Consider the following 27,940-nt stretch of genomic DNA (forward strand, 5'->3'; position numbering starts at 1 on the left):
TATATATATATATATATATATAGTGCCAGCATTATGTACCCTCCTAAGGGTTCCTTGTTCATTCTTTAGTCCAAATATTGCATTTCTTTCCACAGATGATTTTTCTATTTCCCTCTCCAATCTGTCAGTTTTGGAAACTTTCCAACCTTATGCAAGCTTTTTTGTTTTCTGATATTTGTTTCAGGCATAATAAGTGAAATAGGAACTCAGCACCAAAGGGGAGAATTGAATTGCACAGCAAACAAGAGTTCAACACGTGGAAGTAAAAAGTAGTGACCCAGAAACCTAATAATATGCATTAGCAGAGACAGGAAAATATATGGATAGAACAATTCAAAGGAAAGCAGGAATATAAACTCAAAAACTGAATTCATCTTCTTAAAAATAAATGTGCAGTGTAGTCGGAGTGAATCTTTCTGATGGCTGAGGTTCATTGCTTTTTGCTGCTTTGTTAAGGCATCTACAGGGCATTCCAAAGGAGATTGCGTTTTTTTTTCAGTTCTCTGACTGAATCGTGATCAAAATTCAGTCTGAATGTACAGGTGTCGACATGGACTACAAGAGCTGTCACAATTAGGCTTATCTTCCTCTTTGTATAGGACCCTGGGGACTTTCTTGACAACCAGTAACAATGATTAGGACTGAAGATGAATAAATATGTACAGTGCATGAGTGAATACACCCCTGTGTAATATCACTTATATGTCAAATGATTCCAAATTGCATTGCCTTACAGTGATTGCATTTGATGTTAGAGAATGAACAGTAGGAACAAATTAAAGTATATTAAAATATATTCTTCAGTTTTTTAGATTTTTTTTTCCATCTTTGCTTTGGGTTGGTTTGCTCTACCGTTCCCTTCAAAATACTCCAAAATTGTTCTTTTTAATTCAGGTCATGCAGCACAGAGCACGTGGACGAGTCATATTTCCCTTTGGTCTCCTTTAGAATCTCGTGTGATTTTGGCAGTGGGCTTTAGATCATTATTATGCTGCAATATTTCTTTTCTGCAAAGCTTCTAGAGCAGCAGTGTCATCTTGTCAGCCAGTGTTTTGGTATATCCATGGGCACCTTAAAGCTCACGTATCACTATGTCATCACACAGTGCTCCCCTGCCAGTTAGCCCAGGGGCAGATTCAGGTCCAACATGTGGGTCAAACAAAAGATATCTAAGTCTTATATGATCAAACAATGGGTCCTGTAGTCTTCTTGCTTTCTTTCACATTCTTAAGCAAACTTTAATCTCGCAGTTTTGTGTCTCGAGAAAAAGTTTTACTTTCACATAGAAGCTGACATTAGGTAATGTTCTTCAGACTGCATGAGCTGTCGAAGGGAATCCAATTTCAGCTGATACCTCCTGTGCCAGGTGTGAAGTACTTGACCACCAGTTTTTGAGAGACTTTGCAGGTATTGCACAGAGCAGCTCTGTTTACAGGTACTACAGCTGTAATCTATACCTCCTGATTATAGACATCTCCACTGATTTTGAGTTAATCACTAATCTCACTAACCTATCCTTTCCATCAAAATCATCATCATCGTGAGATTTTTGCATTTATTTTTCACGAGGAATCATGATGTAATCAATATACAGAATGATTGTAATGTTTAGAGATGACAGTTTTCCAGAAATAAGTTGTTTTAGTGTCAATATTTATGAGAAGTAAGTCCATCTATGCCATAAAGGGGAATGCAGGTTTTAAAAATTTACCTCCTGCCTCCTTTTCTATGGGTGTATTTTTGCTAGAGTTAATTTTAACACATGAAGTTAGCCTGACTATTATTTTACCATAGAACCTGTGTATCTTAATAGACCTGCAATAGATATGCTTGCCTTGGGTTAGTAAACATTATACTACTAGTTAAGCAAATCTGAGCAAACTTCACTTTAGCATGGATGAATAAAGAGTTGCCAATCAAAGCACAGGTTACTTTTTAAGTGATCAAGAAAAACAGGGGTATTTGTTTTTTAATGCACACAGAGAGCTTTTTTGTTTTTGTTTTGTTTTTTTAAATATCTTAAGTCTTTCTTAAGTTGTTTTTTTTATTGCTAAATAAATGCTCTATTTTCCAACTTTAAAGTTGAGCATTTTGCCACTTAAATGTAATGGATATGGTTTTACTCATGTTTGTTGTTTATGCTGACATGACATCAGTCTTTACAGATCCTTGCAGTTACAGAATCTTGAATGCAAAATGATGGGAGAGAATAAATATACATTAATATTAAAACATACGCTGTTGCAAATGCGTACATTACGCGGAACACATGCTTGCCTGAAACAAAGTTGATTTATTTGTGCGTTCTGCTGGCAGGTTTCAATAGGAGGAGGCAGGCTTTGATAAACCGGTGATATTTTGTAAATTCATGTTTGTGGATGCTTGCACCTGCCAACTGTTAGCTGAGCAGTTACAACAGATAATAAATATTGGTTAGGGAAAACAATCAAATGAGAAGCTAACGAAACAGCGTGACAATTTTTGGAATGAAACCGAGACAACGCTAAAGCAGAGCCAGAAGTGAGAAAAGGTGGGAGAATATTGGAGCTGAAATAAGGTGCAGAAGTGGGGGAGAGAAAAAAAAAAAATCACTGAATATCATAAGATAGGTGCTTCAGATAACTCCCTAATCCGTGTTTTCCTTTTCACTATGCACTGGCGGAAAATCATTTTGTTTCTGGAATGATTAATGAGGAGATTATTTTAACTCAAAAATGATTTTGAAAAATGCTGCATGTATTACCAGCAGCAGACAGCTCATGAGGTACGAGCTACAGCCACTAGTCACAGCTGCTGCAAATAAGTGCAGCAGCTACATTTACTGATTTCACTTGTGGATATGTTAAACTTGTGCTGAACGCTCCCAATAAAAGGCATTAGACAGTTATGTTAGAGACAATTGTATGCAAGAGAGCGCTGGGTTCCCTCTCCCATTGATTGCTGCCCTGGTGAGGGTTTTAATCAAAGTCAGTCCCTCTATTTGACAAAGTCTCACTATTTAGTGGAGCTCTGAAAGTGTCACATGACCAACATTACATAACCTTCTGTTTCCACTGTGGTGGCCTCAATTATAGCATAGCTGTTTGTTGTTTAATAGAGTTAATATCTAAAGCTCCTTTATCTTGACAGGAGAGCAGGCTGCTTATAAAAAAAAGCTGTCTATTGAAGGATAAGCATTTCCATCAGTGATACATATGTTTTATGTATCTAGTCTCATATTTTATCTTAGCAAATATTAGTGCTGAGTGCTGATATTTGGGAATATAAATAAAATAATTGGGAGGAAAAGGAGCATAGAGAATAGTTTTAAAACACTAGCCAATGAAAACAGCGGGTATAAGAAATGAAAGGTCCCGATTCAGTCAGCATTTTCAGGTCGAGGCCATCCAGCATGGTGTATGGTGGAAGAAGCAAGAGACACTTGTTTAATCACAGAATAATGATATTGTGATGGATTCTGACCTTTAGCAAGTCGTATCATGTATGGAGATTTAATTAGCGAGACAGCCAGCAAGCAGGATAGCGGATATGTGGATGGAGTGGGGTGAAGTGGGGAGTGGGGAAGGAGGAGGGGGAGCAGTCTGGAGGTCCTTAATGAATCCACTAGCCCTTCCCTTCCTGAGGATGTGGCCTAGACTGACTCATCAGCAGCAGCAGCAGCAGCAGCCAATAACTGATTAAGCTCCGCAATCAGACAGAGGAGGGATGAAGATGACCAGCACGGGAGACAACATCATTCAGAGGTTGGTCAAACACAGAATAAAACCGAAGCGAGAAAAGTCGATAACCTGAAAAGTGAGCATGGGGGGAAGACGGAGACTGCAATATTGCAAGAGTTCCTTTCAAGTGAAGGATGAAACAGGGGAGCGATGAGCACACGTGATAGGGGACTGTGAGGGAGATCAAGAAAAAGACTAAAGGAAACAGCGGCGGCCGAGTAGAATAATCTAATTAATTGGAGTGAATTCAGAATGTGAAGTCGATAGCACATGACAAATGTGAAAGAATAGCCCGTGGCATGTTAGTTAATGACATGTAATTAATGATCATTAGCAAAAGGGATAAGGGGACGACCGTGGCCTGCCAGCAAGTTAGAGACGACCTTGCGCTTTTCTCATCCGTGTTTGGATGGTATTCCTCTCTGCACTTGTGGAAAGCACTGTATGGGGAAATAAAGAAGATAGGGGTAGAGACTCCAAGACACGGAGACAAAACAAGGATGGTAAGTATTGGGGGACAGGCAAAAGGAGAGTGGCATGTGAAGCGAGCAATAAGTCAAGGATGAGTGAGAACAGAGCAGAGAGCGAATTTACTGCAATCCCGCTGTTTTGTTGTTCTGTTTTTTCTGCTGACACAGTGATGGAAACAGGAAGCTTTTTTCTTTTTTTTATAGGTCACATGCCATTTCACTATGATCTATGGATGCAGACCCTTTGCAGACTTATACTGTTGAGCATGCATTATGTGGCTCAGCCAAGCATGGCCATTTGGGGTAGAGAGGAATCACCCCCCACCCCAGCCACACACACAGTTTCTAAAGCTCTCTCACCCTCTGTAGATTCCTTTCTTCTCCTCCGTGTCTCCCTCTTTGCATCTTTCCCATTACAACATAAAGCCTCTTAAAAATGGCATAGGGAATCAAAGGTCTGAGGAAGGAGTAAGCATTTTATATAGCCCTAGTCTCACCTTGCATCCTGTTAATGTGCCTTTGCACATTATTCACACTTAATATGTTGCTACAAACCAATGAAGAAAATTTCTGCATTGGTGAATAAAATGTAAACTAAAAACTGCAACATCCATAATAGGAAAAATAAGTTTTGCAATTAATTTAATAGCAAAACTTAAGTAAAATATCTTTAAGTAAAATCAAAGTGGTTGATCAAATTTCTATTGTTTTTATAGATTCTAAATGACTATGCTTAAAAGGAAAATGTATGTAATCGAAACGTATTTAACATTTGTGATTACAATGTGATTCTACTATCTGATTAGTGCCAGTAGTATCGAGTGGACATTGTGGCTATGCCTGTGATGCATCTTTTCTGGCATAGAGAGTGGTTAGGTTTATCCACATTGGCTGAGAGCGCGTTTCATCCATATCAAAAGTGTGTGTGCGTGCGCGCCAATGTGTTCACATTGGTCCATACAGCCAGACTACTCTAATGAGCCTCGGGGCTGCTCATCCTCTCCCTAATTGGAGGAAAAACATATCATGTTGGAAATACGACAGCGTTTGAAAGGGAAAAAAAGTATACGAAAAGCAAGAAGCAGAGAACATAACGTGTGAGAAAGAGGAAAATGGTGAATGATGAAGAGGGCAAGATAAAGGGGTATCCACAAGGCTCCTTCTCATCCAAGTTCCCTCTAACAGTAATGACCAACATTGTGACATGCAGGCCACCACAGGGAAAAAAAATTACTAAAATTGAAGGAAGAAGTGACATTTTTGCTCCCATTGGCTTGATTGAAATGATCTGCTGTTTTAAAGGACCAGAATTATTGGGGGGGGGGGGGGGGTCCCTCCACCTCAAAAGCTGCTGCTTTTTCCTGTTGCAAGAGGACACTGACCAGGGCGAATTATACTAAACAATATCCCCATGTAAAAAGCCAAAAGATCGGAAAATATTTCTAACAACAGAATAGTGCAAATGACTTCCTGTAGGTCAATGAAAACTCCAAGATTTCAAGAAACTGTTTACATGATGTGGTCCCTGAATGTTTTAAAAATCATTCATAGAGCCCTTTAAAAGGGTTTTATGAATGAGCAGTATCTACAACCGTCCACGTAAAACTCACCAATTATTTCATTAGTTACACCTTGCAAGTACCAGATGGCCTTCAGAACTGCCTTAATTCTTTATTAAATAGATGCTGGAAACCTTCCTTGGGGATTTTGGTCATCAGATGTAAACATCGCGCAGTTGTTCTCCATTTGTCAGGTGCACATCTCTAATCTCTAATCCAAATCTCTTATTCTGCAACAGCTCAAAGGTGCTCTACTTGATTGAGATCTGGTGACTGTGGAGGCAATTTGAGTACAGTGAAATAACCAAACCAATTTGAGATGATTTGATGTGGCATGTTATCCTGATGGAAGCAGAAGATGGCTACACTAGGGTCGTAAAGGTCAGCACGAAAAATGGTTTCTACAAACTGAACCAAACCTATTCTTTCATGTTTATCATGGCAAATTTTGGCCCTGCTATTCACATGTTGTAGCAGAACTCAAGACTCATCAGACCAGGCAATGGTTTCCAGCTGAAAGAACCTATCTGATATGCTGCAACAGTTAACACATTGTGCAATCAGAGACGTTCATACCGTGGTTGCATTTCAGTTACTGTTGCTTTCCTGAGGGCTCAAAACAGTCAGCCATTCTCATCTGACCTCTGACATCAACAAGGCATGTTTTTTTTTTAAACACAGAGAAGTGTCACTCACTGGATATTTTCCCTTTTCCACAGTAAAAGTCAAGCAAATCATTTTTCTTCCCCGTTCTGAAGCTCAATTCAAACTTCTATAAGCCATCCCGACCATGCCTACATGACTAAATGTGATGAGATGCTGCCATGTGATTGGCTCATAAGATATTTGTATTCACAGTCAGTTGACTGGGTGTACTTAAAGTGGACGGTCACAATCTGAATTCTATAGTTGGTCCAAAAATGATTAGTAATTTATCTATTAAATCAATAAAATTTTATCCAGGAGGGAAAAAAAGAAAAAGTGTGAAATTATCCAAGCCAAGTAAACCAAAAGGATAACATAAATATTTGTGTGTGCAGTATACTATGAGCCTGAGTCACTATTGTACACCCAAGGACTGCACCAATGAACAAAAAAATTTCAACTATGTATCTGAAGATATCCGATTTCCCTCGCTGTCATGCATCATTTAACACAGAAAGGACCTAATCTGGAATTAATAAGCAAAAATTCATGAAAATGAGCCACGGGATATTACAAAGAATATCATCAATCACAGGCAAAGGTGAAAGTTAAGTTTGTTTACAAGTCTTTAGTTTTAGATTTTAACACATAATCTTTATAACTCTGTGACTCATTTGCATATTGTGTGTATACACATTTTAGTAGGATTATTTAAGTCTTTCGCGTCAGCTCTAGTCCAGCTCATTTAGATTTTTCTAAATCTATCAGCAAGCATATCACATAAGAATGTAAGCATTGCCATTACTTTATTAGAAAATCTTTCTGCCGTTAAAAGCCTCCATTTCCATCTCTCCAGTAGCCGTACTCACAAGTGTGGCTGCACATGTGTGTGTATGTGTGTGTGTGTCACAGCTCATCTATCTCCTGCAGAGTCCACCGTCACTTGTTCAGCAGGGTCTAATTTATGCGCTGGCGGTGGCGCATGCTGAAATGGCATCATTTCTCAGCGCTAACCCCTGTGTGCTCCCTCACACTTCCTTTCCCTGCTGACAGCTCCACCCTAGGCATGATTTATCAGGCCCTCAAGCAGCAGACAAAGGTGCCCTGGCACGTGTGCTGTGCCACAGAGGGATTAATAGATAAACACTGTGATTCCAGAGCCAAACACAAGAGAGGGTCAACTTCATAATGTCTCACAGTGCCCAACTGAGGTCAGAACTATATGTTGTGGACAGCAAGAGGAAGTTTATGTTCCTTAGATCAGCGGTCTCCAACCTTTTTTGCGCCACGGACTGGTTTATGCTCGACAATATTTTCACGGACCGGCCTTTAAGGTGTCGCGGATAAATACAACAAAATAAAACTAGTACCGGTACCGAAAAAAGAAGATTTATTCATAACACACATGAAAAGACCCAGGAAAACAGAGTTAACGATAAAAATGATAACAAAATAACACTGAAAACCGATAAAAACCCTGAAAACCATACATTTCACACCTGAGCCTCAACTCTCGCGGCCCGGTACCAAACGACTCACGGACCGGTACCGGTCCAAGGCCCGGGGGTTGGGGACCGCTGTAATAATGCACTAGCATGCTGTTAGCGCAATCAGAATGTTTCTGCTGAATGTTCTCCCTCGGGTATCTCAGGAGGTTACAGCAGAACTTCATGTTGATGGTCTGGCCTTGGTGGATACTCATATGAATGATGGAAAACATGTTAAGTATAACCCTGGTAGTGCAGCTGACCTAATACACTACTTTTGGGCTTAAACACTGTTCACACTTCCGGGTTAAACTGGTTTTTTAAACTGCTCAGTTCTCATCATCACCATGATTTTTGGCATGAACCTCTGGTCAAATTCTCAAAGTTAATCTTTTCAGGTTTGAGATCACGTTGGAATTGCAGATGTTTTAAAGCAATCCAAAAAGAAAAAGAAAGAAAAACAGCTGAAATGGCCTTGAAGGGAAAATTGGATTTAAATCTGGGATGCTTTTCAATTTGTATCAGTATTATATGTCTCATAGCTTTTTGATTTCTTATTTTAAAGCTGTCATGCACAAAGAACAGTTGCATGTATTTGTATTAAGTGACAACATTAAGTGCAGTTAAAGGTTACTAGAAATGGAGTAACTTTTAACTGCACCGGTACCGGTCCGAGGCCCGGGGGTTGGGGACCGCTGCCTTAGATGAAATCGAGTTAAGAAATAGTTATGTAAAAACGATAAAAAGTGAGCACGTTTTATTTAGCAATGCTTGCCATGTAGCAAAAGATTACAGAATCACTCTTGTGAAGGTAATTTTCTGTTTCTTCAGGTTCGCTGCTGTTATTAACAGAGCAATACGAGATCAAGAAAAACACATGAAACAGCGTTGGCTGCTTGTGAAGGTGGTCTAAACATGTAACAGCCAATTTAACCTTGTTTTTTATGTGCACAAAGTGAGAAATCAAATGAACTGAATCACTGAATTTGTAATGCTGTTATGGAGAATGGAATTATGGTAATTTGGCTGAGCATTCAGCTGCATTGTTTAAAGGGCGAGCGGATTAAAAGAGGCAGTGGATGGTTAACATCTCATCGTAATGGGATGGAGCGTGAACCCACCCAAGAACACCAGTTTTTGTGAAGCCCTCCCACAGTGCACCCAATCTCATTATACTAACACAGGATAAAAACTTCAAAATTCACTTTCCTTAAAGGTAAGGCTGTAAGGCTCTTCAACGGGAAAATAATGAAAACGAGAAATGATCAGTGGTTTGCTTTACTTCAAACACTTTTATGTCTTTTTACTAAGACTGAAATGTGTGAAAGCTAATGTCCTGGACTAGATTATAGCACCGGATACCATAGAACAAAATGCAGCATATAAAGCAGTTTGTACTTGTGTGGGTACAGTATGGGTGGAATAATTAGAATCTACTGTTACAGCCTTGTTTTCTCTATCAGCATCTCACTGCCCTTGTACTGTCATTAAATTGGTGCACCGACAAAAGTCAGTGTGTGCTAAAGTGATGCCTACCGCACTGCTGCAGGGAATATCTTTGACTTTCAGCCAAGCAAGGTCCAGGGTGCCCTCTCCCTTGTAGCAGGACTGTAGCCTTTCCTTGATTTTCTCATTGATCTTGCGCAGAGAGAAAACACACAATGCAGAATCCTGGGAGGCCTGGCGTGGACGTCTCTTCTGGCCCTTTGAGAATATGGCGAACAAGACATCGTCATCTGGCGCCACATCTAGCGAGCGTGCCAGGATAGCACCAGCTTTTGACAGGTAGGCTGCCTCAAGTAATCGGTACTCCACGTTGTCGCTAATGCATCCAATAGGCACCTCCACATAGGAGTTGAATGCAGTGTCTGCCTTGCAGAGGCGGACTATCTTTGAAGTGTAGACCTGTTCTCGACCAGCAGAGGACGATCCAGTGGTCGGCCCACCTCCCATTTCAGGCTGCAGTGTCAGAAAGTAAACAAAGTTCCCACTGGCAAAGCCATAAATATAGTATATGTCAAAGTCTGGAATGACAGTGAAGGTATCTGAAGGGATTTTAATCATAGAGGCCACAAACTCATCGTGGAAGACATATGCAAACATGCCGTCCTCCTCTGAGTTTCTGGCCAACTTACGGCTAGAGATGGTAGGGAAGTATTCTGGCTTGCCATCCACTGCTGTGGCTACAAACAGCATGTCTGGAGAGGCGTTGCCATAAGAAACAATGACACCAAACACAGAACCACTCTCATTAACACCAGAGAGGTAGTGTTCCTTCTTGTGGAAGGGCTCTCCTAGTTTAAATAGGTCATCCAGACGAAGGATTTTACAAATGCCCTGGTAGAGACTGCCACAAGCCAGCAGCCGGTTCTCCCGATAGTCCATCAAAAGCATCTTGTTGACATTGTTAGTGAGTGTCAGTGGCTCACTGCAGGGTTGGACAATTCGTGGTGGATAGCACTTGCGATTGTCTTCATCTGGGCCAGTCTCATGGGATTTTTGGACCTCTAAGTTTGGGGACAGTTTGTATATGCGATTGACAGCTCCCAAATAAACATTGCCATTACGATAGTCCACAGCCAGGTGATTAAATGTCCACTCAGGATTCTCTGCATGAAATGATGCATACTCCTCCTCCTGAAGTAACGCTGTGATCACTTGGGAACCAGCAGTATGAGTCTGTGGAGCTTGCACCACTGTTTGTGATGTCACAGGAAGCACCAGACTAGATAGGAAGCAGCATAGTAAGAAATAGGTCCGTATCCTAGTGAAGGACGTCATGGCTGCACTGAGGGTGGGACTGGTGAGGAGAGGGACAGAGGCACAATCCAGTACCGTTGGCCTATCAGGATGAAGCCTCTCTTCAGATGGGAGACATCTTGTACCTAAAGAGAAAAGAGACAAAAACCTAATGAAACACGGCAACTGTCACATTGTGTTGATAGTTATTATGTTCTAATTTTATCTGGCACAGATAGGCCAGAACATCTTAATGAGTAAAACAGGTGAAGAGGCCATACATCTGAGACTCCAGAGCAATTTATAAGAAATGGGCTGAACAGAAAAAAAAAAGAAATGAGGCTGAGGTACTGCACCATTCTAAAAAGCTGGCATGTAGACACCGCTCGGGCGAACAGGATCATTTGGGGGGGGCGCAGAGAAGAGAAGTAAAGCATCGTCTCAGAGGAGGTGATCACGATGGCTCTGCACCATCTCTCTGCATGCAACCCTGCCCCTTTCCACCCCTCCTTGCTTTTCTGCTCCACTCGCCATGCACCTAATTGATTCTCCCCTTGGAGTAGCAATTTGCATGCTTTGGCGATTTCTCTCTTTTCTCCCAATAGGGCAGCTCACCTGCTGACACTGCTAGCAGAGAGTAAAGGACCATCTCTCCCTCTTTAAAGCACCTACATACACACACGTGCTTTCACACACAAAAGGCCGAAAAAGGTACAATTAGGGAAAAAATGCAAGCGGTTGCAGAAATAAGCTTCCCTGTGGTCCTCAGGTCATTTGCACACTCAGCATTGCACATGCAGCCATAACAAACACACACACACACACACACTACATGAAATCAAACGACAATGAAACGGACGCACGATGAAGTAGGTAGAGCTTTTATAGCTTTAGTGTCAAAGCACTCAGCACACATTAAGAAACACACCTGCACAGATTATCAAAAAGAAAATACAGCACTTCCTGGAAACATGGGGGTCCCCTATGTAAGTTCTGTACACCCAATGCCAGTGGTAAGCTGGGTATTATGACTAGTGATAAATACAATAACAACGTCATGTAGCTAAAATTACCACGTATTAAACTCCACAATATTGGCTTCATAGCATAGTGGTTTGATCCCATGAGGAGACACAATCTCTGGGGTTGTGTCAGTAAAGACATTCAGTGTCAAAATCTGCTAAATAAAACATGCTGAGCTACCTGCTGAGGCACCCCCTGTGAATAAGGGGACAGCCAAAAGTAGCTTAAATAAACTCCACGTTATTGAATCAAATCTGCCGGGATTGTTTAAAAATATACGGTTGTATTTTTCTAGCATATACCAAGAGCACTAAAGAGATGAGTATGATAAAGCAACACCTAGAAAAGCAGCACAAGAAACGTCATCTTCTCTTATCATATTCAATTTATAGCAATCTGTGCACTGCTGTGTGAGCGTGTCGTGTGAAGACACGAAAAACTCTTGACGTGTCACTCATAGTGAAGTTGAAGTAAAATGCGAGGGCTTGTCTGTCACACTTCATGCACATCTTTTGCCGGAAGAAAGGCAGGTTTGCAGAGCAACAGCACAGTTCTGCTCATTGCAAAGTTTTTAAAATAAAGATAAAAGTTTCAATATCATCTGCACTTGTTCTAACTACTAACAACACATTTTCCACATTGCTATTATAAATTTGCAGACTTTAAAAATCCGAATTCTTTTGGAAGCCTTAACCTTCAAGATCATTATGGACACTTGAATGCATAAACGATAGTGTTACCCAACATTATCTTGCCATGGAACTTATTTTACGTCTATACTCAAGCAATCATAAGTCACGGCGGTGTAAAATGCAACCTCACTGCAATCTCACCAATCTCCCCTCTATCTCCTGGCAGGCAGAGGGAGAAGAGCAGAACCTCTCAGCTCATGATAAGAGGACCAGAGAGGGTGATGAAAATGATAAAAACTGATATAGAGAGGTGGCATGGCTTCAGATGAGTGTGCAAAGAGCAATCATTACCATAGGTATGACAAAGACATAAGATGGGACAGAGAAATAAGCGGCCAAGACAGGAACATGGATAAAAAGCATGCAGTAGATTGGAATTCAGAGACAGACATAACAGACGTAGAGTGACCAACACTGCACAAAACACTATAAACAATGTAAAAATTAAATCAAAATTTTTTTTTTTAACAAAAACACACACATAAGGCAGTTTGAACAAAATAAAAAAATAATTGGAGGATTTCTTTATTCATTTATATTTTTCTGCAAGACAACTGTGCTAAAACGGTTCCACTAAAAAGTTCTGACATTTCCAGGTCTTTACAATCTATAATCTATAGTTATATGTTATATATAAATAGACAGAATCGAAGGTGGCAAGTTGAAAGGAGACTAAATGGGAAGGGAAAGAGCGTGAAACATAGTGGAAAAATAAGGGGTAGATGCTTTTATATCACCTTCAAATCCATCATGAATAAAAAATACGGTATTCACTCACAAATGACATCCCCCCCCCCAAAAAAAAGAAACGGTGAAAGAAGACTCCATAGTTTCCATTTAGAAATAAATTGAGAGCTTTACAAATAACAAACAAAAAATTGGGGGGGATATCTTCATCAGCAGTACCCCGAGATAACAGTGTATACCTCACAAATCTATTGCTGAAATGCAATCACACTCACTGACGGGTGGGGCAACCTTGTTTAGATGCCGTTTGTGAATGCCTGCTGATGATCAAGGTCCATTAATTAAAGCCTGCTTTAGTTCTGAGTGTGCGCACTCACACACAACATAGTTTATCTTGCTCTAGTTATGTGCCATTATTGTCCGACTTTTCCCTTACTGCCTCAGTATGCATGCTCATTTTAAACCCAGGTACAACAGGTGGTTAAAAGAATGAGAAGTAATTTACTCCATGACACCAATAACTTCTCAACTGTTATGCTTGCATTGCTAATTCAAATGTGTTACATCTACAGATAAGCAAGCAAATAAAGTAGATAGGATGAGAAAAGGTAAAGGAGACTTGAAGTTATGTGACCTAATTGTGTGTCTGGCTGCTCTGGGCTATCTGCCATGTAGAATTACACTACAAATATGAGTAAAGTAGCACACACACTGTTGCACACAATCATGTGTTTGCAGCTCCGTAGACATCAAAACCTGTTAAAGAATTCATGATCAACACTCTTTCTCCAGAACACACTTCCAGTATCGCTAAAGCTGTGGGCAAAAAACAACACTGCATGTGTGTGCCTGTGTTTGTGTGCATTATCTCCAGCTCTGTAACTCAAAAACAGAGTTTGAGCTCAGCATTTAGAAAAAATAATTGGTATGTTTCCATTGTCTCACTTTGCTTTGCCTTTAAAAGCTGTCAGGAGCCAGTCAGAGAAGAAATCACATGATTACTGTAAAACAACAACGTAAAAGGCAAGACATACTGAAACTGTCATTTACATTACATTCATGCATTTTCACAACCTAATTGTGGTATCTTGCTTTCAGGGAAACTGTTGAATGAGAAGAGGAGATGAAAGAGGATTGAGAAATCAGAGAAGCAGTGAGGAGATATGTGTGCATCCTTGTCATGGCTACACATCACAAATATGCAGGCAAACAAAAAAAGAGTTTTTACCTGCCTTTCATGCACACAGTGTGGCAGTCTGAAATTTTTCTCAAACCTCAAACAACCCACAGACAGGAAGTAGCGTTGCACCAGTGTTTTGACCAAGCATCAGCATCTACCCTGCACATATGCCCTGCTGGTATGAAATTTTGTTTCACGTCAACTTGCAAAACCCAAATGTTCCAAGATAGTATGATAAGTAAGAAATAGTATGATAACTTAACACACTATCTTTGAACATCTGGGTTTTGCAAGTTGATGTAAAACAAAATTTATCCACCTTTTTTCCACTTATGCCCTTCAGGCCAACTTTGACACCTATAACTAGTTTAGAACCACCAGTTACCTCTCAACATACTTTTGGACTAAAGGAGGAAGCTGGAGCACTGAGAGAGAACCTATGCAAGAGTGGGGAGGCCCCAGCTTGGATCAGAAACCAGGACCTTTCTGCTGTGACGAAACAGTGACCACTACACCATCATGCTGCCCAATTAGTTAACATATAAGTAAAAGTGTCACTTTTACTCATGAAATAGATAACAAAAAATAAATAAATAAAAAATAAAAGTAACAAAAACACATCTTATCATTGGATGATGTAAAGCTAATTTCAGGGACAACAATGTTAAGCGAAACCATCATGGATATGACAGGAGCCACTTTGCTTTGCCGACGACTGTGTAACGGAGAGGCCTGGCTAGAGATGACAATTTACGGAGACAACAAAAAGCAAGCCTCAACAGAATAATCTTCTACTATTTATAGCGTGACAGGGGGCATTTATGTTGAAGAAATGACTTGGAAATGAAGAAACTGTCAAAGCCTTTGGTAAACAGCTTAACTTCTCAAAGAGTAAAAATGCTCAAAAATAATAACTGACAGAAAAACACTAAATCAAATGGGATTAGGAGATTATGAGTGAGTAACATGGGGAGTAATTATAGATAATTCATTATATTCTAGAGAAAACGATGTTTCCAGATTGTTCGGATAATTTTTCACAGGATCAAAGGGGGAGGGGGATGGATGAATGACAATACATACATTTATCAAAGGAACGGGCAGTGATATGACAATGATTAAAGACAAGTAGTTTGTTCACTTGCCTAAAATGTAGAGATGATGGGATAATTTCAGAATGGACAGATGATTTTAAGTCACTATTGCTAAAAATGGAAATAATCATCATCCTTTTGTGGCTTTGGCTTAAGTGGTAGCGGTGTTAGCCATTGCTCAGTCCACTTGTGTCCCCTTTTTTCATGTAATATTGGTGTGTATTGTTGATTTATATCAGCTGGCAAGGCTGGGCATAGCAAGGATGGTGTTACAGGCTAAGGTCCCTACAAGCACAGCATCAGGCTATACATCCACTCTTGCCTGTCCACTCAATCTGACTGCACAGATCTATGGGAGGCTGTTAGTGCTAATGGTCAAGGTGGTTTGGATTGGGTGTGAGATGTGATGTACTGTACTGTAGTAGCGCAGTGAAAAAGGGCACTACTACAGAAGTAGTGGTTGCGCACAGCTGCACTTGTAGCATTGTTAATAGCAAAGTGTATGCATTTGTGTATGTATGAGAACCAGTGTGGGACTGGAACTTTGAGAGCACACAGATGAGAAAGACAGGAAGAACAGAAAGAGACAGTGACACAGAGGCAACTAGAAAACTAGCAGACAGAGATGATATGTTGATATATATGCATGCTTTTGCACTTCACATTTTCATTTCTACAATGTTAGAAATAGTATTAAGAAAATGAGCTTACAGCTTGACCATCTTATGACACAGTTTATAACCCTCGCGCTTTATTGCCAGTTCTGACAATTCCTCAATTTGATTAAAGAGTTTGTTTAAGGTATGACAGTCTGAATTTGTGTTTTGAAACTGTTATTTTCCTGTTATTTTTAAGGTGGTCTTGAGCAATAGTCCTCCAGCAATATAGCCTCAAAATTGCATCAAAATATTTCAAGGGGATTTTTGATAATGATATTTCTCATTCACTGCAATCACTGATAAAAATAAATAAATAAATACTTTCATCAGTGATTGCTACGGAGCCCTGCAAGGGACATGGGAGAAAAAAAATTACGATGAACTTTTGCGAGATCTCGCAAAACTAACTCGGGTCGCAAAACTTTTGCGAGATGAATTCCAACAATGGCGGCAGCTACTTAGTTGTAATATTACGCTTTCTGGGTCACTTTTAAGATATTTTGAGGCGTGAATGTAGTTGTGTAAACGTCAAATACCTGCTCGGTTTACAAGACATCACATATTTGCAAAAGTGCTCCGACGTTTTCGGAGATCTGACACCCACCATCTCGAAGCTAACGGAAGGTCAAGACCTACTACAGCCGGGAGGAACACCGCTCTCCTGGCACATTGTGCCTCGACCTCCGGGTCGGCTTCGAGACCAGCAGGTCTCGGAAAAGTTTTGCGAGATCCCGAGTTTGTTTTGCGAGATCTCACAAAAGTCCATCTTAATTTTTTTTTCTCCCATGTCCCTTGCGGGGCTCCGTAGATTGCAGCTGGCAGGCAGCAGCCTTTATTAGTGCAAATAAGGCGTGAATCTATTGCCACAAGGTGCCAGGAGGAGCAGCAGCGTTATAGTGCAGTTGTAGTAACACAGCAGTATATACAGTAACACATTATAACATAAATGAAAGCACAAAGGCAGCCTAGGTAGTGTTTTCAATGGAAATTAAGGTAAAACTTAGCAATGTGTGTAACTAGTTGAGTAGATATTTTAAAAATGCTGCCCCTGCTAGAAGGTGCCAGAAATAGTAGTCCGTTAAAGGTGTTATTCCTATTTTATTAATGTACATCAACAACTACCAGTTTAGCAATGTTACGATGCCACCTCTTGCTCTCTCAGTGAATGAAGGTTGTAAATGAGGAGAGGAGAAAGTAAACAGATAGCAGTCATGCTAACCAACGCGTTTCTGCAGTAATTTCATGTAAAAAAAAAAAATGTTTTAAAAGGACAGCTGCATGTAAATTTTGTCAGAATAAATTGCACTGCATTATAATGAAGCAAACAAGGCAACACGTAACCATGTTCTGCAGAGGGATGTGAATGCTAGCAAGGGAGAAAACAAGGCTAGTGCTGCTAAGGTTAGCAAAACTTTGGATGCTATTGAAATAACTCCTTTCTGTGCTACTGTTGCTGTCAGATATGCCTGGGCTTATCTTATCGTTGCTGTGTTTGCTAGGAAATATAAAGACATGGCATCTCTATATCATTGATATCATGATATGACATTTGTTGGCACGTTTTATTAAATCCCTACGCCTATTTCTTAGCAAAATGGAAAGGTTCAAGATGTTTGCACTGATGTGTACATGAACACTAATGTGTACAGAACACGGACAGACCTGTATGTATGGCCATGTCTTCAATGGACTTTAGTCCCCCAGCTACAATTACTTGTTTTAGATCCAGGAGGCAAACCTCCTTCTGCACTTCTGCACTTTAACATATAATAACATGTTGCTTGTAAAAGAAACACAAGCTAACAATTGCTCCAACTCAAAAACAGTAATTAAAAACTATTACTTTGGGAGGCAGTTACAAACCTGTTCAGAGCCATGAACAAATCAGTGTTGCTAAATTTCATTATTATTGTTATTAAGCACAGCAAGAGAAAATTAAGAAGTGCAATAATTATGTAGCTCTCTCACTTACACACACACAAACACACACAAAGGAATAGACAAAAATTTAAGCAATGATTAAAGAGGGCTCAAGTCCAACATTTCTATCAAGCTGAGCTAACCCCTGCTGATACAAAAAAAACAGATGGAATACCCATTTCTCTCAAAGTAGCAGTGGAAAGGGAAAACAAGGAGGACACAGAGGAAAGAGAGAAAGCAGGGTGTCCTTGGTGTTTACATCAAGACATGGATTAGCAGCATGGATTACTGTCACCAGATACCCTGTCAAGATCAGGGTTAGGAGGTCTAATCCACCACAGAGCTGTTGATATTACAAAGAAAGCCTTGGGATTGTACTGTCAACTGGGTACATATCACATGAATGGAAGATAACTGACTGAGAGATTCAGACTTTATAACCACAGATGTAGCAATCAGCAGTGTTTACAAGCATCAAGGCGCCGTAAACAATGCATTTTTTAATTATTAAAAGCAATAACTGAGTTTTTAAAACAGCAGATTTTGATGGAAATGATTCCACTACTCATTTTGTTTAAAGTAGATTTCTTATTCTCATTTTCAGCTCCATGTTTTAATTCTTGGACTGAGTGATTCAGAGACTTCTCATTGCCTTGATGCATATCCACAGTTAAACCAATGACTTTCACTCACACACCACATAAAACACTCTTTATATACTGCATGTCGTTGTTAACAGGTATACATGTGAGAAATGCACTAAAATACCAAATCACTAGTCACTGTGTTACCCGGAATACCAGCACAGAAAACTTGGCAAGTAATTCTGCTAGCATAATAAATTTCAAACTATTTTAACACTTCTAAAAACAGCCTTCAAGAGCTTAGCAACACTGTAAATATGCCCACTCGCTTCACTGAAACTGCAGTCAGAAGCCATTTGGTGCAGTTATCAATACATGGCAAACATTTCTGTGACATAATGTTACCCAGTAGCTTCCGGTTGTCATTCTTAAACACTGCCGTCATGAATGGAACACACTTGTCTTTTGCCTTTTGCCTTGCACTAAATCCAGCTTTACAATAGGCTATGTTAGCTAAAGAGTCCTCGTTGCGTTTGCATGAATAAAGAAATGTTTAGGCTTTTGGCTTTTACCAAAAAAAAAAAAAGGTGGTATTGGTGATATGGGGGGGCGGGGGAGATGTCTTTTAAATTCTTCTATAGAACACAACCAACTTACTTTTACTTCACTATTAAATAGATAGGGGTACCATAATGTGAGCACAGCTTCATATGGTCATATAAAGAAACCTCCTCCTTAAAGTGAAGCAGACAGATTATATATTACTAATAGGGAAGACTGGGGGTAACTGTAACATTTTTCCTTTATAACTCAGAGTACTTGAAATACACTAGTCATCTTATGATGAAAGGAACATATGTATGTGCGAATAGTACAAATAGAAGTAAGTAAAGTAATTAAGGGCAATTACAACACTGAATAAATATATCTTATTAATCATTTACATCTCAAACAAAAAAAACTGCAACGTAATAACATTACTGTAGAAGTATCTAATAATGTAACTTAAAAATGTTTAGGCTGTATTCTCTCATTTAGCTGTTGGGTGTCGTAGCTCAAATATTTGACGTTAAAATCTAGAGAGAGAATCCTAATGAGCATGTGCAGGGTAAGCATTTTTACTGTAGGTCGTTTCTGCTGCATTACAGTTGCCCCATTACAACTGGCCCAGTCTCCCCCACAGAAGTAACATGTATGTGTTTTGCTATACTGATCCATTTTAAGTGTGAGGTACTCGAGTTGTGTCACAAACTTTCTGCTTTCTCAGACTGAGTGTCTCTACTTTCTTTTCATGCTCCTAGAGTAAGTAAGAGCATTTCAAAGAAGGGGTCTAGGCAAAGATCCAACTGAAGAACCCCTCTGGATTTTAGAGAAATAGCTGACATCTGCCCATCCCCACTCCTTGCTCAATCTCTTTCATTTTTTGCCACTCGTTCTCTTTTCCTCTTTCACATCTGAGACTTACAAATCCTCCTTAGTGGGATGGCGTTCAATCGTGCTCATTTTTCTAAACACACGCTCTGAGTCGGCCCCTCAAGAATGTTTTCTGTGCAGAAAATAATCTGTGCATTGTGTCTTCAGTTACAATATCATTCATGGCTTTAGTATAACACTCAAAACAGTCCTTGGATCCAAAATAAGGTCACTCAGAAAACATACTCACATACACACTGATAAACTCTGCACTCACACACATTCTTGGCTCGGGCTGGGCCATTGTGCAGTGGGTGCTGATGCGTGCTGTGATTGGGAGAGTGTGTTATCGGTCCAGATCAAGAGGCTCTAATGTCATTAGGACTGTTGAAGAGCCCACTGGCCTGTCATCAGCACATTGCTCGTTAGACTGTGTATGACTTCCTGAATAGGAGGGGCTTTTGGGTTTCACATAGAGCAGCGACCACAAAAGGGTGAACTTAATGAATCTCTAATCAATTATAGTCCCCACAATGATTAAGAACCCATTAAGGATTGTAATCAGACGATCCCTGTTAAGAAACCCATGATGAAAGAGCGTCATCGCTATTTGTTAATTAACTGCAAAACACAGAATAACAAAACAGCAGTTGAAATAGATTTAAATGATAAATAAAAGGTTGAGTTGAAGATGACTGTGGCAAACTTTCAAGTATGATTATGCGAAGAGTAAAACAGGGCTTTAATGTTTCCCTTTAATCCATATTTAAAAGGAAGCATGCATGCAGGAGTTGATGATTTTGCATTAAGATATAGGCATGTTGTGACACATCAACTTACTCTGAATCAAAAGGAGATATTTTGCTGTAATTACAATTAATGCAGCCAGGAATCCTCCTTCTTAAAGGGTGTTGCTAGGCACTGTCTGACAGCCGCTTTCATAGAATAAATTCAAAGGCTCTAGCCTTTTTTTCCACCATTTCTCTCTCTTTCCCCCCCAATTCCCTTATTCCCTACTCTAACGAGCAGACAGGAATGCAGGGCCGTGTATCTGCTCTCACTTCCATCAGCTGCCGAATGGCACCACCTTAAGTCCTCCTCTTTCTCCATCCATCCGTTTTTCCTTACCTGTACCTCTTCTCCTCCCAGCTCCTCCCTCAGCTCTTCGGTTATTTCACGAGCCAAATTCCCCCCCCCTGCTCTCTTTATCTGTCTTTTGCCTCCCTCACCCTCTCTCTCCAGCTCATCCCTGGTATCCCTTTCTCCTCTCAACACAGTAATTAATTATGAGTCGTAGTTTGCTCGAAGCTGAAATGACTGTGGATATTTTTGCTGCGGTATGAGAAACACTGAAACAAGACACTTCAATGTAGCGTGCTCTGTGTGTTTTGGTTAAAGCGAGTGAAATGGGTTTGCTGCTACCTTTAAGCCAGGATCTGTGCTGTGCTGCTGCTCATCAGTAACTTTGCAAGTGCTCTATCTCAAGCTCTTTCAATTGAAGCTCCTCACCGTCACACCAGCATGACCAAAATTACCGTCCAACCTTAGCTTTTCATAGATAACACATAATGAATGTCGATTGCCGAGGAGAAATAATTGCATTTTAGAAATGTCAGAGATGCTTGATGTGATTAAGAAATAGTTTGTTACTTAGTTCATCAAATAGAAAGCGGGGGCAAGTTATTATAACTGTTTATCTTATGTAATAATGTCAGCCGATGTAATTTTAAGATGTTTGTTGCAAAATATTAATGAAGTTGTCGGCACGGCATTAACAGCTGCACGAACACAGGCACCTCTGAGGTTTTAATAATCGCTAATCAAGTCTCACTGAGTTGTGATAAGACTTCACTTCCAACAGGGGTGGCATCCTTAAAGGTCTTTCACATTAGCACCCCTTCTCTTTATCCCACCTCTGTCACTGAGCAATATCCGAGCGTGCCAGTAGCCACTTACGCAGGTAATAAATCAGGAATTATAACACTTCATTTTGCAGATGGCAGACTATAGACCTCCAGTCATTATAAACAGTATACTCTAGCTACAGACGATGATGTTTAGGGTTATACTTGCATCAAATTTACAGGAATTTATGAGGTTTATGTAAAAAAAAAAAAAGAAAGAAAGAAAGAAAGAAAAAATGTTCATTTACAGAATGCATATACACAAAAAATGCATGTTACATGTAGTAAGCAAAGCACATCAATCTGACACTTTGGTAGTAGTCAAATGCATATGAAAGCAGCACAGCTTCAGTCTGGTTTCAAACACTGTTTCTTCCTGGCAAGATGTTCCAGTAACAAAGACCACAAGAGCCTGAACAGTACCAGGGTCATGAAAATAGGACACGCCAATTAAATAATTAATTATACCTTTACTTTCCTGTTATTACATGCCAAAATGCTTGCTGTGAAAAAGCCTGATCATGCAACATGCAGGCACACTTTGAGTACTCACTCACAATAGATCAGACCTTAAGAAGAGACTGATCTATAGAGAGACTACTGATGCCTTGAGGGAAAGCACATGTAAATTGTCACCATAATATTTAAATACATTAACAAGGATAGAAATCTAACACTGCTGGTAGAACAAAGCCAATCACAGAAGTGTCAAATAGTCACAACAGCACCAGTGCACACAGCTACACACCAGATACTACCCTATAGTACTTTAAGGACAGTAGAGTCAGTCAGACTTAAAATGAAAGTATCTGCTCATATGTAAGTCAAGTTCTGTAATTCACATCAAATAGGGGCCGCTATCACTGACATCCCATATGCTTTATCATGCACTCAGACACCGAGACACTGCTGGCATCCATCAGGACGGTGTTTATTTTCAGGTGCTTACAGCTCTTGTGGCACCAAAGAAGAAAAAAAATGAAGAGACTATTACGCCATGACAAAATAACTTCTTAAGTCGCCTGTTGACTAAATCGGGTTTCCTAGCTGAGTCTCCGTGCAGGATCAGACCTGGCCCAGTTCAGATGTTTACTCATGACAGTTTCTTTCATTCTTTACATTCATACCTCTGTCTCGTTCTCCGTCTAAATCCTGTGTGACCCGCATGCAGCCTCTTCTTTCCTTTTCTTCCTGTCTCTCTGTTCCGGAGCTAAAACAGACTTGACCTCTGAGATTAACTTCTTAGACATGAAAGCTTGATAATTTAGAAGGCTTTGTGGTGATTACACTAAAATGGGAAAAAAAAAAATCCAGATTTCTTTTTCTTCTCTGATCTCTCCATCTGTTTCTGCACTATTTCTTCAAAAACTGATCTTTCAGGTGTGCATGTGTATAAGGTGCATGTGTGCTCTGTTAAGCTTGGTATAAAGGACAAGGAATGAACTATTGGACAAAACAAAATTATTAATCCATCCTATTGTAACCCACTCCATCTCGCTGTCTCTCTGCCTCACACACATATACACATCGCTGTAGCACCATGCACATCTGTGAGCCTCATCACTTCCGTGGATGATTTGGTTTGCTTAAAGCTCATGGATTACGGCTCTCCCTCGTAATCCATGGAAGAAAAGTCTTAAAGATCTCAGCTTCTGGTTTACTACGCACAGCTGGAACAAGGTCAGCTGACTGGCCTATATTGAACTTGTTATTCTCTTTGTTTCTCTCGATTTATCTTCCAAAAAATGTATCCAGGCCCTGCTGATCTACTAAGCCAAGAGAAAAATCACTGTTATTATGATTAAACGATTACATAAAGTATCATTCTGAAATTATGCTCAAGTTAACCAATAAACATTATTTTTAATTTATACTTGGTGGTCTTTAATAAATAATTCGAACACCCACAATATGAGAGCGGCACAAGCTACCGCCTTACAAATGATCACCGAGTTGAATCAGCGTATTAAAGCACTAGAATCACAAGCTATGCATTATTGCTAGCTTCAACTAATGTGGCAACAGTCTGTTATTCTGAATACGGTTACTTTTATGTTAGAGAAGAGTCAAGGTGGAGTCAAAGCAGTGTGTGGAATTGCTGCGGTAAACAAACAAAGACATTTGGCTCAAAACTTCTGTGAAGAGATTGTCTTGTTGAGTCTCCTGCAGCTGAGTCGGCGTCACCTTTTCTGCCTCACAAGCTCCCTTTCCTCTCTGTGAACCCTGTCCTCGTATTCCCTCTGCTGCTGGACGAGAACAGCCTCACTTTCATCAAAGTCTCTCCCCATGCCAGCCAAAAGTCTGCGTTGGTCCTTGAATGTCTGCTGATGCCTGGGCTTCTTCAGGAGGACTTTAATCCTGTGCTTGCATATCCTACTAAGACTGCTGCTGCGACTTGATTTAGATCCCATCAGATTAGTGGAAAACGGTGCATGTCGGGAAGACACTTTGACTGCCTCAGTGGAAAACTAAATACTACATTCCATTTTAATGTTTTGTTTTGTTTTTTTGTGAATCACAGCAAATAGATGTATCTATTAACAGCTCTAAATTCTGATAGAGACACTGATGTACTGTCATACAAAGGAACTTGTCATTGTCACATATCTCTGATTGTGTCTCACTCTTGACTTCACGGGTGCTTCAGTTAGAAAGAAAAATATAGCCCAGTCCCCACTCTTCTTCTAGAAACAGCACACGTCATACTTTGTCAGCCTGTTCACATGTCTATCCACTGTAAATTACCTAAGTATAGACCTTGTGGAATGGATGGAGAATATTGGGCATGCTAGCGAAGACAGAATGTCTACATCTGCAGAGACTTGCAGCCCAACCGTAATGGTCTGGAAAAACTGAAATATTAGCAGTTTGACAGCATGTGTCAGAAGTGCCCTTCTAGCTGCTGAGATATTCCATTTTTAAACACATTCAGCCAATGGTGCTGTACAACTAGTACTACCACAGACCGAGAGGTAGAAGAAGAAACGGTTGATAAATGAGCAGAAGTATAGAAGTGGATGTGTCACTTCCCTAAAATGTCAAAGAGAAAATGAGAAAATCATTATGATAAGGAATTGTGGTGATTAAATAACGTGATATTTTAGCCGCTCTGCAAACTAAACATGTTCACTCTTAATTCAGATTATTTCAAAACATGTAACTACTGTGGGCGCATGCATCACACGTGCACATCTGTGATTTCATGTCATTCTTTGACTGTTTTATGAAGAAAGCATGCAGTTTTTACACTACTAAGACTGAGAATGGCATGGTTTAATTGGTAGTAATTGCCAGTAATTGTCAGTAATTGCCAGTAATTGCAAGTAATTGTCAATAATGACAGTGCAGGGTCTCCTTTGGGCTTGTTATTAACATGTTGACAATGTTAATATCTAATTAATGAGTCCAATGATGCATCATGGGAGTCATTCATGCAAAAGAGTTTATGCACCCTGTGTAGATAAGCAGTTGTTGTTGAGGGTAATGCAAACACTAACACACAGCTTATATGAGCACCTAGCTAATAAATTTCTCCTGCTATGCTGTAGCTCGTTGAACTATGAGAGCTCAAATAAGGATAATTCAAAGAGTATAAACTAGAAGGACGGTGGAGCTAAAACCCTAGACACTAAGAATGATCTGAAAACTAGATGCAATGCTCATTAAAAGGGTTAATTTGGACATTTTAAAGTAATATTTCAAAGTATTTCATACAGTATGCAAAATAGACATAACTATGGGGGATTTCAAATTTGTTTTTGCACCATTACAAAATAAAATGTCAACCAAAATCTAATGTTTCAACGTGACTGAGGCATATAAACAGTTAAACGTGCAAAGGTGTGTGTGAATATGAAGAATGTGCAACATACACAAAATCCCTCCTGCTGCAGGATCCCTAGGGCATTTTGCAGTATCATCTTCCCACTACAGTAACATGACTTAACATGTCTTAAAACTTGTTTAGCGAAAAATGGTCAAAACTTAGAAAGATAACAGCTTTCTTCTACGTCTTGTGTCATTATTTGTTGAGTTAGATTGTGTAGTGACCCAGGACTCCACACACACAAAGAGAATCATTGCTGCCAAGAAGTTTTAAAAAGGTGGCCCCACATCAATAGTCTTGTTACACAGGACTTGTGTTGTCAACTTTTAACCATCCACTGGGATCAGGTTTCACAAAGCAGGAATACTCACTTTCCAGGACCGGGTTTATTGGCTGCCGAGATAGACGCCAAAGGAAGCACAGCTCTTAAGCACAGAGGCAGAGCTACCCTACAGACGCAGGACTATTTACAAATCCGCCAGCTGACATGAATTAAAATATGTCTGTGCAGAACTGCTGGACCCTAGTATAACTAATTTGTCTGCTGATTTTAGTCTCAGCATATATGTTGTCAATATTCAGTGATATGAAAACTTTTTACAGATAAAATGCAGAAAAAGCAGCCACAGTTTGCCCAGTGGAGCTGCTCCAGCTCATTGGTTAACTACTCTTGGTACAAGAGTGCAAAGTGTGCATCAGAACTGACAGACGGTGGTGTTCAGCCGGGTGGCGTGTACATTGCAATGAATTTACATTAAAAAAGAAAATCTTCAGCTGAGATATGTGTGAGCGCCATCACAACAACTAAGATGTGGGTAAACTGAGTTTAGGCAGGTTTACACTTCATTACATGCCTTTCCACAACCACTCCCTTCCCTCTGCATGGTTCCCCTTAAACTTTCCTTCTCCCTTTAACTCCATCTTTCAAAGCCTACGGCATAAACACATCAGACAAGCTTTCTAGCCAGTCATCGTTCACAGTGGCAAGTGAGAGGATGCAAATTATTATCCAGCGTGTTACCCCTCTCTCTTCCTCCCTCTCATCCTCCCTTGCTTTCGTCTTTCCCCTGCTTGTCATGGCCATTTTTATACTTTGATTTTCTGAAAGCTTTACCTCATCTCATTGCTTTTTCCCAGAGACATGAAGAAAACCCTCTTACACACGCCGACTTACACATGGACAGAGACACACCACATAACTATCTGGTTGCCAGATTTGCCGGTGGGCCCAGAACAACCCAATCAAAGCTCAGCTGGAAGGACTGCCATGACAATGCATAATGGATGGACAAAAAAAGAAGGGGGAGGGAGAGATGAAAACCTTGTGCTTTCTCCACAGTTACGTTTGTAGACTCGCAGAGAGAGGGGACAGCCTTTTTTTTTTTTTTGAGCCAACAGAGGGAAAAAGTGAGAGGGAGAATAGCTTGATGCAATACAACAAAGTGGCTAACCTTTCCTCTGCTAGTCTGTCAACTAGGGATTTGGAGCATTATGTCTACAGGAACTCCCAGTGCTCTGTGTGGGAGGTGGCAAAAAGGAGATGTATGCTCAGTACTGAAAGGCTCTATATGCTCCAAATCAGCCACAGAATTAAAACCAGACAGGTGAAGTAAAGAACATTGATTATCTTGTTACAGTGGCACCTACCAAACTGTGGGATATATTAGGCAGCAAGTGAATAGTCAACTCTTGAAGTCAATGTGTTAGAAGGAGGAAAAATAGGTAAGTATGAGGATCTGAGCAACCCTGAGGGGCAAAGTGTGATGATTTGCTGCCTCAGCCACAGCATCTCTAAAACAGCAGGTTTCGTTTGCTGCAGTGGTTAGTACCTAGCAAAAATAGCTGAACCAAAAACAACTGGTTATAATGTAAATATAGCTCATTTACGCATGTATGGATAGGAGGCTTGTCCTCGTCATCATGCACATGCTGACTCCTGTTCACCACCTACAAATTCTACAATGGCCATGTCAGCAAAAGAACTGAACCATGGATCAAAACACATTTTTTATGTCATGTGGAAAGCCACAGGTGGGTGTATCATTTCCATGGAAAAAAATAGCAGCAGGATACAATATGAAAAGAAAGGAAAGCCAGCAGAGATCGTATCACGCCCTGGGCAAAGGTTTAGCTGAGAAACCTTAGGCCTTGGCCATCATGTGGAGTTTGACATGTACCACTGACCTAAACATTGTTGCACACCATGTACATTGCTTTTTGTTAAAGGTATTCCCTGATGGCGAAGGTATACCCGGCAATATCCACCATCTCAGTCAGCAGGTTTTTTCCAGCTGAGTTTCCCTACTCTCTTAGCACTACCTTGAAGCTTACCAAAAGTT

At 40.2% G+C, this 27,940-nt stretch overlaps 1 protein-coding gene across 2 annotated transcripts in view; it reads right to left on the reverse strand.

Moving 5' to 3' along the window:
• The window catches only part of plxna4 (plexin A4), a 238,369-nt gene that overhangs the window by 202,531 nt on the left and 7,898 nt on the right, over positions 1-27,940 (reverse strand). For both annotated transcript variants that reach the window (XM_005733435.1, XM_005733434.1), the window contains exon 2: positions 9,417-10,765. In XM_005733435.1, the coding sequence (XP_005733492.1) occupies positions 9,417-10,661 (1,245 nt within the window). In that variant the 5' untranslated portion in view covers positions 10,662-10,765. The remainder of the gene's footprint in view (positions 1-9,416; positions 10,766-27,940) is intronic.

Source organism: Pundamilia nyererei, unplaced genomic scaffold (assembly GCF_000239375.1).
Source record: "Pundamilia nyererei isolate P.nyererei 1_Seehausen unplaced genomic scaffold, PunNye1.0 scaffold00052, whole genome shotgun sequence".
Classification (NCBI taxonomy): Eukaryota; Metazoa; Chordata; class Actinopteri; order Cichliformes; family Cichlidae; genus Pundamilia; species Pundamilia nyererei.